Genomic DNA, 14,710 nt, shown 5'->3' with positions numbered 1-14,710 from the left:
CATATACATAGCCATGATTTGGCCTTGTGTTTACAAAGATGGCCTTTTAGGCCATTTATATCGATTCTAATTCATGTTAATCGTGCATACTGGGGATATACTTCTTCAAATATCTACCATTGATACGTCTTTTGTGTAACTCCCCTTCGATACTGGCCAACCAGTAGGCATTCCCGTCGAGTACTCTATGAACTTTAAATGGTCCATCCCAATTTGGAGACCACTTACCAAGTTCTCTATCCTTGGTTGTTATGGGCAGTATCAACTTCCAGACAAGCTCTCCCTCGTGAAATGACTTCCTTTTTACTCTCTTGTTGTAACTCCAAGCTACCTTTTTTTTTCTGAATCATGAGGCTATTTAGGGCTTGCATTTTTGTTTTATCTAGATCCTCAAGCTCAGTAATCATGGCTTCATTGTATAGTTCTGGGATCAAATGATTTTACATGGCTACTCGTAAAGATGGAACCATAATTTCCATAGGTAATACTGCTTCGTGACCAAAAACCAATGCAAAAGGACTTACCCCAGTTGCAGTTTTTTTTTTTGAAGTTCTATATGCCCAAAGTGTCTCAGCCAATAATCTTGGCCAATCTCTAGGATTGTCTTCCATCATTTTCTGTAAAATTTTGATCAACACTTTATTGAAAGCTTCCGCTTGTCCATTGGCTTGAGGATAATATGGCGAGGAGAAATGTAGTTTAATACCATAATCCGCCGCAAAGTCTTTTATTTCAGATCCTACGAACATGGTTCCCTGATCCGTAATGATAGACTTTGGGATGCCAAAATGGTGTATGATGTGTTCCTTGATAAAATCATTCATGTCTTTTTGTTCTAACTTTTTCAATGGTATAGCCTCTACCCATTTAGTAAAAAAATCAGTGGCCACTATAATAAAACTATGTCCTTTCGATGAAGATGGATAGATCTTACCAATTAAGTCCATGGTCCATCCCCAAAATGGCCATGTTTTCACAATTGCATACATTTCATCTGCGGGAACCCGTTGAATATTGCCATGTTTTTGGCAAGGTTGACATCCTTTGGAATACCTAATGAAATCTTTCAACATAGATGTCCAATAATATCCATGCTCACGAGCCATCTTATCTTGATTCCCGATTGGTGAGCACCACATACTCCTTCATGAACCTGCTTCATCACTTCCAAAGCCTCAGGGAATGCAATGCATCGTAGCAACAAACCGTCCATTCTTTTTCTGTATAGAACACCTTCAACCAACACATAATTGAGAGATTTCATTCTTAATCCATAGGGGAACGACTTTTCAGGGAACTGTAAAATCTCTTTCAGTTCTTCCCTGCAATCTCCTGCCAAATTCACATATAAATTGAAAGTTTCTACCTATAATCCTCTTTGGGTGATGGAGGGATGGTTCTTATTCTGGATCAACACCAATATGTGAGTGAGTTCCTCGGATAACCTCAATCCAAAAGCAATTTGGGCTAATTCATTGGCCTCCCAATTCTGATGTCTTGGTACGTACTGGAAATTAATTTCCTCAAAATCATCAGCCAGTTGTGAAGCGGATGTAAAATAAGGTGCAAAAGTTAAGCTAGTGCATTTGTATTCCCCAAAAACTTGTCGAAGCACTAATTGTGAATCCCCAATCAACCGGACACTCTTTGCTTCTAAATCCTTGAGGATCTCCAACCTAATCACCAGTGCCTCGTACTCTGCTTGATTGTTGGTGCATGGGAAATCCAGGTTGAAAGACAAGGATGTTTTCACTCCAATAGGGGAAATAATCACCACCCCCGCTCCTACAGTTCCTTCTGTACTGAATCCATCAAATTTTAATATCCAAAATGGTTCCTTGATCTCGTATACTGGGATCTCCACCGCTTCTGGTATTGATTCATCAGATCCTAGATGGTGAGCTAAAAAATTTTCAATGGCTTGTCCCTTCATGGACTTTTGTGAATAATAAACCAAAGTGAACTCTGCTAGAGATAATGATCATTTACCTATTCTTCCTGACAACACGTGTAAGACCCGAAAATATTAAGTTCTTAATGACGGGATTTAAGAGTTAAATTTCTAATAAGAGTGAAAAGATGAATTTAAGAATTTATGGAAATCAGATATTTCAATTTCGGGTCCCAAAATATTTAATTTGAGGATTTTTCGGATTTTAAGATTTTAATATCCGGAATTCTTAAATTAAAAGATTAAAAATATTTAAATTGATATTTATGGAATTTAAGATGTAAATTCCAAGATTATAAATATCAAGGATTTAATTTGAGGATGAAATCCGAGCAAGGGCCAATTTGCAAATATTAAGTTATTCAAGGACTAAAATATGATAAGGTTCAAATGATTTAATTTTAATTCAAGAATATTTAATTTGAGAATATTTAAAGTTTAGAATTAAATTCTATTATTCTTAAATTATTTAGGATTTAAATTGAATTAAATCGTTTTTCCGGGGACTGAATTGCAATTAGGCCAAAGTTCAGGGACCAAAGTGCAATTTTCCTTGCAACTTGCCATTTCAACTTGTAAAAGGGATGGAAGGCATCAGAATACTCAGCCAAGGAACCGAGAAGAGAGGAAAAAGGGTTCCAAAGCCATTTTCGATTCTTAAAGCTCCGATAAAAATCGATCCGCCCGGTAGAATTTCCGATTGAGCATATATTTGCGATCACAGCTCCGAGTGCTTCGTTTTGACGTAAGTTTTATAAAGTTCTACCATGTTTGAATTTTATGATGTTGGTAGAATTAAGATTTGATTGTATAAACATGTTCTAGCATATACGACGATAGCATATCTAAGACGGATCGGAAAAAGTTCGTCGGTTGAACATATTTACGATTTTTGAAAGATTTTTCAGAAATCTAATTTTTACGGGCTGATGTTCACGTTTTATGCTACTGGAATTGGTGATGATATTTGATTGATATGATTGTATTATTGATGTTAATGCCTTTGGGATTTTTGAATTCGAACCGTTACGCCGTCGGTTTTGATTTTGACCGAACAATCAAGTTTTGTAGTTGTTTCAGAATTTATGAGATTGTAGTGCTATTGGGAGATGATATTGAATTGAAAATCAATGCATTTCAGATTTGAATGCAAAAGATCGAATTCGAATCGACGAACTCGAGAAGTTAGCCTTTGAACCGAGAAAGACTAAAGAAGGTGTGAAGCTAGTTTGCCTTGAATGATTGTAATGATTTGAGCAGATTTTGATAGAAGTTCTTTGATGTCAGTTGTCCAGACTTGGGTCATCTAAGCTCGAGATCGAAAGGTATGAATAGACATTAATAAGATGTGCATAATAACTCGAGATTGTTTCGGATTATCGAGTTGCCTAAAATCACATACATGCATGTTTAATATATGTTATTGTTTACGTTTACATAAATGGGATAGATTTATTCAAGATAACTATCTTCTTGAATTCCCAGAATATTTATGTAAATGTTTACTTGTCTTCTTTGATTTATATTATGTTCTGTATTGAACATGTTTTACGTATTCTATGTGATGCTTACAGATTTGTCGGTATCCTGGAGTGATTATATGATCATATGATTATATGATTGATGCGTTCAAGATGTTGTTTTTAGCTTATGTATATTTGATGCATCCAGATTATGTTACATTCATCTTGAACTCTAGCCTGAAAAGCACAGAGGGTTGAATGGCCTAAAGTGCAGATGACGTTTGGAGAACTGTAGTTGAGTGGCATGGAATGTAGATTTACTTCCAGAGTCAGATGACTCATGGCACGGAATATAGATTTATTTTCAGAGCTAGATGACTCACTATAGTTGCACCAAAGTCAGGGGAATTGAGATATTTAACACCACCTCGAGTGGGAGAGTCGTTGGTTGGTTAAAGATTTTATTTTTCCGGGATCCCAGAGCTGCGATTTTTTGATATCAGATTTGATAGCCTATTCCTTGGCACATGCATTGCATTTATGCATTAACCTAAAGATTTCTATGGTTTAGAATATGCGTTTATAAAAGCTAGCATGTTATTTTACATTCAAGATTTGAATGAGTGTATATGCTTAAATGATGTATATGCATGTTGTTCGTACTGAGATTTATTCTCACCGGAGGTATCCGGCTGTTGCTTTGTTGTATGTGTGCATTGCATCAGGTTGGGGCATGAGAAAGTCAGTCATGGCTTGGATAGTTCGAGAAGAGTCATAGCACGTGGTGACTTCGGGTTTTAGCAGATGGTGCACCAAATGGTGAACTTAGACAAGATATTCTTTATTTGGTATATGATGAAGTTATTATGAGATGTTGTAGTAACTTGAGAATTTATATGTTTGTATTTCCTTTGGAAGAATCTAAGTAGATTAAGGATGATGTTTTCATGTTGCAAATGAATTTATCATGTTCTTATTCATTTGTACAGCATATCTAGCATGTTTAGATGCATGTTCATCAGCAAAGCAAGAAAGATCAACATAAAAGCAGCATATGTTCAGCAGGAGCAAAGCATAGCTCGCTCGAGCGGCACCCTAGGCTTGCTCGAGCGAGCCATGGTAGGGAATTGAACCCGAGTGGCTCTCGCTTGAGCGCACGCCTAGGCTCGCTCGAGCGAGCCACCCTTAGTTTTTAAAAAAAAATTATTTGCCTTTATTGCATGCTTGGTTGATGATTATGAGTTAATTGTATTTAACTATCTTTTCCCCTTAAGATGAGATTAGCACCCGAGGTCCCCACAACAGGTGGTATCAGAGAGTAAAGTCTTGGACTAAGATAGAAGTTGAGCGGGCACTACAAGAAAAACGGCTAAAGACAATGGATTTTATCCGTTGTCGTAGGCTGCAGAAAACCGTTGTACTTTTCTGTGTTGTTGAATGCACGCTCAACGACAACGAATTTTATCCGTTGTCTTTTCTTCCTACGACAACGGATAAAATCCATTGTCTTTTCTCTCAACGACAACAGATTTTATCCGTTGTCTTTTCTAAAAAAACCGTTGTCTTTTCTCCCTACGACAACGGATTTTATCTGTTGTCTTTTAGCGAACTTTTAACAACATCAAAAAATACAATAGTTTAAAATGACAAAGACAATGGATTAAATCCGTTGTCGTTTCTCAAATAAAAAACAAAAAAAATAAATTTAATATACAAATTTTCAATATTATAAATAAATCAAAATTTAAAATTTCCAAATAAAATTTAATATACAATTTTTCAATATTACAAATCAATCAAAATTCTAATTCTAAATCAATCTAAACTAAAATATATATAGTTCGAGTTATGATTCTATATAATTAACTTGGAACACTCCTTCCAGAATAGATTAACATCCATCATTATTCCCTGCAATAATTCAAAACAAAATTACAACAGCAAATGAAAATTATCGAGAAATGACACAGACATAGAATAAATGCAAATTTTAGTTTTCACTTGCTACAACTGTGAGCGAACCATGAGAGACATTCTATAGTATAACAGACATAACTAATTGATAAAATCTTGAATTGAGTTTCAATAATTTGCAACCTTCAGATAAATAAATAAAATATAAGTAAAGCATTTGACGCTACCTAACTTATAAATTATTCCTATTATTGTTGTTTACAAATGATAAACCTTAACAGAAACATGGAATAAGACAATTCATCAAAGAAGAAGATTAAAAAAATGAAACATTTAATTTTTAACATGCCGATATTAACCCATACTACAATCTTGAAAAATGAACGAAAATGCATCTCAGTAACAAACTTGGAAAAGCGTAAATGTGATTAACATAAACACTAGAAAGAATAAACTACAAATGTTTTTCTTTGGAAAATTAATGCCACCAAGATTAGACAATAAGAAAACACGACAATGAGCATGGATGATTTTGATCCCCAAGTGACATTAATTTATGAATTTTGATCAATAACAAAAATGAAAATATATAAATATAAACATAGTTGACCTAGAGTTATCGCCATTTCCACACTTATCAAAACTTACCTCGTTGGGTTTGCCTCACAACCTTTGCTGATAAAAATCTGATTCTGAGAGAACAATTCCTGGGAGATTAATCTGCCAAAAAAATTTACATAAATAGTGACAACGTTCTCCTTCAAATAAGTTACGAAATGGTTAGGATCATACATTTGATAAAGAAACTGATGGAAATGAAACAACTACAAAATAGCCAAACATCACTCCCATAATGGTCGTTATCACAAGTCGTGCACTACCACTTGATTTTTTAAAAACCCCACTGCTCATAGACAATCACAACAAAAGCAAAAAAGAAATGTAAGCACTCCATTGGCCCAGGTCCAAGATTTCATTTCAAGTTGTACCATAATCCCATAGGCTCATTCCAAATATCTGAAGTACCAAAAATTATGAAAAAATAACAAAGTTACATCGAGAAAAGTAAAAAAAATAATAATTAATACAAGTGCATGAACTCACAGCACCAAGAAGAGATCAAATGGTCTTGGAATCTTGAACCATTTGCAAAGTCTTGAAAGTATCTCTTAATTACAAATAAATCTAACCGGAGGTTATGCTGCAATAAAAGTAAGTATAAATTCAGACTTCAATAACATCATTTTACTGAAATTCGAAACTTCGTGCAAATCTAATATTATAAAATAGGAGGGATATACGACCAGAGCCATCAATGTTTAAAGCTACTGCCATCGCAAGCTGAAATAATTAAAAGGAATTATATTAATCCATCATTCTCAATAAAATGTTGCTTTTTTCCACTAATGTATTGCCACTGAAACCAGAAGACACCGACCATTTTAATGGGAACATAATTTCAGTATGACCATTTTTGCTGAGAGGTACATATATTTAATATATGTATACAACCGATCGAAATTAGTATATAACAATTCTAATGCATTTAGATACCCAAATGTCAATAAAATAAACACCACAAATTCGAAAGCCTTAGAGAAATTTTTTTTATAAATTTAGAAATTATTTATGGAAAATAACAATGTCTCTAATAATTTAAGCTCTACATCTACCTCTTGGATGTAACATAGGAGGCTCTGTTCTGTAACTTTGTTCCTTAGTTGATCAGTCAGACGGAACACTGGACACTAGCAAATGAAAGAGCCTATGATTAAATCAAGCGCAAATGTTCGAAGCTGATTCGCCTCTTTACTATCCTCAACGCCAAGGGAGCAACCAAAATTCATCAAAGAGCAGTTGTGAGTGTTTCGAGTCCCTCCACAAGCAAACGAAACCGCAAGTTTTTCATCCATCATCCGACCACCAGGAGCAGCTAAGGAACCAACTGTAGACATGACAATGAAAGAAAATGTCATTTATTCCAAAAACCTTACGAGCAAAGAACATATATTAGAATTAACATGTATATCAAAATCACCAAATCTTTTTGGAAAGTAAGCATGAGAAACAAGTTGCAAATAAATCAATTTTTGAAGGAGTACAAACATATTTAGAGAACAAAGACTAGTACAGGGCCATCACCCTACATCCTAAATAGTGTTCTCTTCCAGAAATTCCCATAAAAAATAAGCTCACAAAAAGCATTTCATGCATTATAACCCGAAGACACAATTAATCCTGGTGTTTAAAAAAAAAGAAAGAAAGAAACCCAAGTCATAAAAATGACATTTTCAGCTCTCACTCAACTGTTCGCATATCAACTAGAAGGTAAACCGCTGAACTTACTAGGTTTGAGCAATTGATGTCGGGGCTCAATATAAAAAAAGAAAATAAAAGAACAAAGATATTGACGCAACAAGAGCTTTTCCAAAATTGTTGTGTCTTGCAAATGAAAAGAACAAGTTTGAACAAACGAAAAATTTTCACTCATTTAAAAAAGAAAAAAAAAACAGATAATTCGGCCAGTTGCATCAACTAAAAATGATAATGTATGTAACATCAAATAAAATAGTATAAATCTGAAAAACATTTGTGACTGTAAGAGAATTCGAGCTAATGAAGTTTGATTGCATCTAAAAGAGGAATAATAAGATGCATGGCACTCACTCTTCCGCATGATTTAACGACATAAGACTCTGGTACATCCACACTGCCACGAATAACCTGTGGAACCATTTAAAATCTTGTGAGTTCATCATTTACATCTCAAATATTACTATCGTATCAAATAGATGCATTAGAACACCATTCTGAAATACGGCATAAGCAATAAATCCTTTGCTAAACCACACATGCCACATATGTACAGTAAATTTGACATCACATGAAAATACAACATAGCCTTGGTTAGAAAGAATGTAGTATGAAAAATCTACCTTATTCCAAAACCACTCTGTCCAAGATGGTGCTTTGCATACTGGGTAAACTAGAATCAAACCTGTAACTCGCTGTGAGTACTTCAACTGAAGTGAAGTGGCACATAGCCTTGGTTAGCAAATAGGGAGAAACAAACATTGAGACAGTCAAAGCAGAAGAATGACTTACATCAAACAAGGCAAGAATATAAGCTCCAACTGTTATCCCCAGGCACATCACTGCACGAAGGCTGGGGGGGTAGAGAAAGAGATATTTACACATACATAGCAGTAAAAGAGGAAATTTGTGAACGCTTATATTACCCGAAATAATTAAGGATTTCAGCAATCTGATCAGCTAAATCATCAACAGATAACAAGGGTTCCTCTGGGCACGCAATGGCGGCTCCTAACGACAATAATTTTACATCATTACCATATAACGGCCAGTTCAATTACATATATGCAGTAGCAATCGAAGGACTAATGCATTGATTGAAAGCATCAGCAGCATAAATCAAACCTAGAATCTTAAAAACTTTGATCTCAACAACATAAATCGCAGGCAATCGAAGGATTTACACATCGATTCAACAACATAAATAAACCCTAGAATCTTAAAACCTCGATCTCATTTCCCCAATTTCAGAACAGAAAATCATTAACCGAACTGATCAAAAAACTAAAACATAAAATGCCCACGACAAACATGACTGCGAGCTGTTCAAAATGAAAAGTACAAATACTCCGGAGAAAAAAGTAAACGAGGTGATTATCTACCAACTTACTTTGATAGGAGAAGCTGAAGCAGTCGGCGTAGATCCGGCGAGTTATTTTTTTATCTGTGATTGTGTCCATCTCGTGTAGCTCTGAGGCTGGTAAAATCTCCCCACCAGAGATCAAACCTAAAGCCAGAAAAAGGCTAGAATCTAAAAAATCAACAGAAGTGATGGGATCGACCAAGGCCCTCAGCGTAAAAGTTCGATCTAGGATTCCGGACGCTGATCTGGACAAGACGGGGAAAGAGATTCCGAACACCGACCTGTTCCCGGCGTTCGATCGGCGACTAGGGCACGAGATGAGCTGGGTCGTAGAGGAAAGGCGACGTGTTGGACTAGGTTTGAGTTTTTCTTTTCTTTTCTTTTTTCCCGTGTAGGCATACATATATATACATATATATATATATATATGTATGTATGTACGTGTGTTTAAAAATATATATATAAAAAAAAATCAAAGACAACGGAGGAAAAAAGTGTTGTCTTAAGCTACATAAAACAATAAAAAAAGACAACAGTTAATAAAAACCGTTGTCGTAGACTCCAAAATATCTGCTCATAGACAACGGTTAATAAACACTGTTGTCGTAGGTCACAAAAAACCCGCTTATAGACAACGGTTTTTTAAAAACGTTGTCTTTGATTTAAAAGTGTTGTCTTATTTCATGAAAAAATTACCAACAACAACGGTTTTAGTATAAACCGTTGTTAAAGACCAAAAGACAACAGTTTTATGAAAAACCCATTGTCTTTCAGGTGTTGTTAAAACCATATTTTGTTGTAGTGGGGGTAGATTGAGTCGCATGCATTTATAGTATTGCATGAGTATGCTTTACTTGCTGTACAGAATAGTATGCGATGATGATTGTTTGATTGAACACTGCTTGCTTTACCGATATGCCAATTACATGCTTATATGTTGATATGTATGCATGAATTATTGAATTCAATAGAATAAATGAATTCGTTGCAAGCATGTATTATTTGAAAGCATGAGAATTTGCAAGTCTGTGTTTTATTCAGAAGCATGATATTATATGTATGTTATACTGAAATTGTATTTTATAATCTCTGCCATATATATTGCTTCTGTTCTTGAATAAGACAGATTGTGCAGATAGCATGAGAACCTCAGACAGAACAGAACAGTTTTGAGGTACATTTTTGAGCCAATCGATATGATGATTGCACTGAGGAGTATGTTAGTTGAACAACTCCAAAGCTATTAATCACCAACTCAGAAAGATACAGAATATGCTATATCTAGAAAGGGGTTGATTTGAAGAGCTGGATCAGTTGTTCAAGAGAAGAATATTCAGATGAACATAGAATCATTTTGATTTTATATCAACTCCAGGACTTAGCAAGAAGTTGGTGAAGTTGCCAGAAGAAGTATTGAAATGTTTGGCAGGTAAGTAAACAGAATTGTTTCTTTCCGTCTATGGTAAAGAAGATAAAAAAACAGACTTTGTAGCATAGAAGCATAACAACTTTAATGAGTTGATTTCAAGCCAGTAATAGAATAATGAAATCACGAACCGATAGTACGAGGCAGAGTTGAATTTTTATTCACGCCTTTGTAATTGTGAAAAACTATGATCATCACCTCCACTATAACTTTCATAGCAGTATAGCTATGAAGCAAGAGATAGTGACAACTGTAGTAAAGATTAATTTAGCCTAAACTCCAGCAAATGAAGAAATATAAGCATAGCTTCCCTAGCTGCAACAGATCAAGAGAAAATTTGAATGACAGATAATGTCATAGGAAATAAGCAAGTACAGAAAATGAGTCTCAAGTTACACCAGATAATGAGATTTCAGGTAATTGAGTAATTGACTGAATCTGCTTATATCTTGATTGCATAGCATACATTTATAGATCAGTGATTTGTTATGCTACAATCCGTATATGATGAGCCTTTATTTATTGTATTTGCTGAGATTTTGCCTTTGAGTAGATGGAACACATTTGCAAGATTAGTCATAGAAAATGAAATACAGAATTGAGGAAATAAGTTTGAATTTTATAATAAAAAAATTTAGGGTACTAAGCTAGTATGCATGATAGATAATACTGCAATATCTTCAGTGATTCAGTTAGATCAGCAACAGAAATGATTAAAGAGTTATGATATGAGTCTTAGATCATATGATTCCTTTTCTTCGATACTGGTTATATCAAGATGAACGTAGAAGAATATCGGAAGAATTCTAGTTGATGTACTGAATTAGTATAGAACTAACCTAGAATTGACAGATATGTCAGTGGTTAGACTATACAGAAATATTCAGAAGACATATTCCGACTTTTCTACGAAATGAAAGGAGTTCTATAGAAAGTGATGTCTAGTATGAAAGTCTGATGACAACCCGTATAGAAGAACATTACTTGAACTGAAGAACTCCAGAAACAACTAGAAGATTGAGTAGAAAAGAGTTATTTAGTACCAAAATGATGATTAATTCTATGACAATAAGTTAAGTCGAAAAGATTATATTCGACTATTGTCAGCTGAGAATTAATAAATAGAACTCATGTCAATAGAGAATAAGAAAAATCAGTTACAATTGAGCTTTTTCTTCAATTTTGCTGAAGCTATTACATCATAGAAATCATGATTCTTAACTTTCTTGATATCGATTTTGAGGTTGTGTTATTTGATCTCGATCGATTTTGATTGACTCTTATTTTTTTGCGAGAGTCTGCTTTGCTTAACTCGCTGTCATTCAGAATATTTGATTTTGTCTGACATTTCCTTGAGCGAGGTTCTTTGATTGAAATTTGAGAATTATTGATTATTTGATGTATCTATTCATTGTATCTTGAAGTATTTGGCTCGTAATTGATAGAAACGCAGATTCAAAGTATCCACAATATTTATGGGTTGATTGCATAATTTTCTAGTACTTGGGAAATAGAAAGAAGAAAAGTAGATGAATTCTTGATCGAGTGATTACAAATCTGTAATTTTTATACGTGAGTTTCTAGACAGATACTCATACAATCAGAATTGTTGCAATCCAAGCTAATATTGATTGGTTTGGAAATATAAAAGCAACATGGATATGAGATCAAGCAATGAAAATTCGATTGATAATGCTAGATTAAGATATGAGATAAGACAGCAGATCAGAACAGATGAGTTTTGCGGTGAATAATTGTTTGAGGATGCCAGATATTTTAGATATGGAATATCAGATTCTGAAAGAGGCATATGACAACAGATGTAATATCCATTTAGTTGTCTAAACATGTAAGACTTACATGTAGTCATTACGTGAAAATCAGTATTGGTCAAAGAAATGAAAGAAGATACGATAGAATTAACATTAACAATACTAAAATTCCAATAAACGAAGCAGAAAAGAAGAACCCAAGTGGTGTCTGTAACAGGTTAGTTACATAAGAGCAGAAAGAAGATCAACTTTGCAGAAGATTTTAGTTCGAATCTACTCGAATCGTCATGATTTTGCGATTTAGATTGTAGTAGATTGCGACAGATTTAGGAATGTGTTGTATTAGACATGATACAAACATACAGAGATACCTGTTATAAAGTTAGCAAGATGATGAGATTACAAGAATTATTGAAATCTATTGTCCAGATAGAGACTTTAGATTTGTTTTCTAGATTGTGGCATTGATTGTCAGAGGTTCTGAGTGTTTGGTTGTATGAGATTTCATTATACCATCCTCCGATTAGTGGAATATCAGATGTGATTATCCAGATTTCTAAGGATATGCTCAGAACTATAGTACTAGATTCGGTACTAGTTGATTGATTATGTGTCATTTGATTACCATAATTCCTGTGACAGCTATCTGATAGATATAGAGACAGTCTTTTGCATTTAGATGATAAGAAAAACAGAATTGTCTTTATATTGAAACAATATGTCAGAAGTATTAGCTATCAAACCAGATATGAGTCAAGAAAAGATAGAGAATTTGAAGATTGATTTATAAGAACAGAGCAGCATAGACAGAGTTAGAAAATGAGTAACAGATATAGATGTGAAGCCTGAACAGAATGATCAGCAAAGAAGTTCTTTCCCAAGCATCATTAGGTTCAGAAAGAGATTTCAGAAGCTATGAGTATTTGATCTAACTTATTGATTAATACGTAATCTCAAATTGTCAAACATATGACTTGTTATCCATATGCATTGGCTGAAGAATATCAGCTAGAATATGTATGTGCATTCAATTCAGAGAAAACTGACAAGAAAGAGCAACTTATACCTAAGTTGACTCAGTGATTATATGTTCAAGAGAATAGATATGATTGCAGAAACGATCAGAAAGAAGAATAAGATACTATAGAAAATAAGATATCAGAATATATATCTAAAGCTCAGAGAATTGAAGTAAGTATTACTTCAGTCAGCTATACAGTTTAAGAGAATCAGCAGTAAGATCGAATGCGATTTCGAGGACGAAATCATTCCTTAGAGGGGAGGAATTGTAAGGCCCGAAAATATTAAGTTCTTAATGATGGGATTTAAGAGTTAAATTCCTAATAAGAGTGAAAAGATGAATTTAAGAATTTATGGAAATCAGATATTTCAATTTCGGGTCCAAAATATTTAATTTGAGGATTTTTTGGATTTTAAGATTTTAATATAAAAAATTCTTAAATTAAAAGATTAAAAATATTTAAATTGATATTTATGGAATTTAATATGTAAATTCCAAGATTATAAATATCAAGGATTCAATTTGAGGATGAAATCCGAGCAAGGGCCAATTTGCAAATGTTGAGTTATTCAAGGACTAAAATGCGATAAGGTCCGAAATGATTTAATTTTAATCCAAGAATATTTAATTTGAGAATATTTAGAGTTTAGAATTAAATTCTATTATTCTTAAATTATTTAGGATTTAAATTGAATTAAATCGTTTGTCCGGGGACTGAATTGCAATTAGGCCAAAGTTTAGGGACCAAAGTGCAATTTGCCTTGAAACTTGCCATTTCAACGTGTAAAAGGGATGGAAGGCATCAGAATACTCAGCCAAGGAACCGATAAGAGAGGAAAAAGGGTTCCAAAGCCATTTTCGATTCTTAAAGCTCTGATAAAAATCGATCCGCCTGGTAGAATTTCCGATTGAGCATATATTTGCGATCACAGCTCCGAGTGCTTCTTTTTTACGTAAGTTTTATGAAGTTCTACCATGTTTGAATTTTATGATGTTGGTAGAATTAAGATTTGATTAGATAAACATGTTCTAGCATATACGTCGATAGCATATCTAAGACGGATCGAGAAAAGTTCATCGGTTGAGGATGTTTCCGATTTTTGAAAGATTTTTCAAAAATCTGATTTTTAGGGGCTGATGTTCACGGTTTATGCTGCTGGAATTGGTGATGATATTTGATTGATATGATTGTATTATTGATGTTAATGCCTTTGGGATTTTCGAATTCGAACCGTTACGCCGTCGATTTTGATTTTGACCGAACAATCAAGTCTTGTAGTTGTTTCAGAATTTATGAGATTGTAGTGCTATTGGGAGATGATATTGAATTGAAAATCAATGCATTTCAGATTTGAATGCAAAAGATCGAATTCGAATCGACGAACTCTAGAAGTTAGCCTTTGAACCGAGAAAGACTGAAGAAGTGTGAAGCTAGTTTGCCTTGAATGATTGTAATGATTTGAGCAGATTTTGATAGAAGTTCTTAG

General features: G+C 34.1%; 2 protein-coding genes across 2 annotated transcripts; both read right to left on the bottom strand.

The window, feature by feature from the left end:
- Positions 1–1,289: 1,289 nt before the first annotated feature.
- LOC140889579 (uncharacterized) lies at positions 1,290–1,933 on the bottom strand. The gene is made up of 2 exons (XM_073297294.1): positions 1,446–1,933; positions 1,290–1,332 (listed from the first exon to the last, which is right to left on the bottom strand). Exons 1-2 carry the CDS (start codon positions 1,931–1,933, stop codon positions 1,290–1,292), a joined length of 531 nt encoding a protein of 176 aa, XP_073153395.1.
- Positions 1,934–5,205: 3,272 nt separating this feature from the next.
- Positions 5,206–9,366, bottom strand: LOC140891840 (protein NDL2-like). The gene is made up of 10 exons (XM_073300501.1): positions 9,286–9,366; positions 9,032–9,148; positions 8,568–8,652; positions 8,434–8,494; positions 8,265–8,351; positions 7,996–8,052; positions 7,002–7,273; positions 6,433–6,529; positions 5,977–6,345; positions 5,206–5,325 (listed from the first exon to the last, which is right to left on the bottom strand). The coding sequence occupies exons 2-7, from the start codon at positions 9,099–9,101 to the stop codon at positions 7,262–7,264; spliced, it is 372 nt and encodes a 123-aa protein (XP_073156602.1). The 5' UTR covers positions 9,102–9,148; positions 9,286–9,366; the 3' UTR covers positions 5,206–5,325; positions 5,977–6,345; positions 6,433–6,529; positions 7,002–7,261.
- Positions 9,367–14,710: the final 5,344 nt, after the last annotated feature.

Source organism: Henckelia pumila, chromosome 3, assembly GCF_033568475.1.
Source record: "Henckelia pumila isolate YLH828 chromosome 3, ASM3356847v2, whole genome shotgun sequence".
Classification (NCBI taxonomy): domain Eukaryota; kingdom Viridiplantae; phylum Streptophyta; class Magnoliopsida; order Lamiales; family Gesneriaceae; genus Henckelia; species Henckelia pumila.
This window is presented reverse-complemented; position numbering and strand designations above follow the sequence as displayed.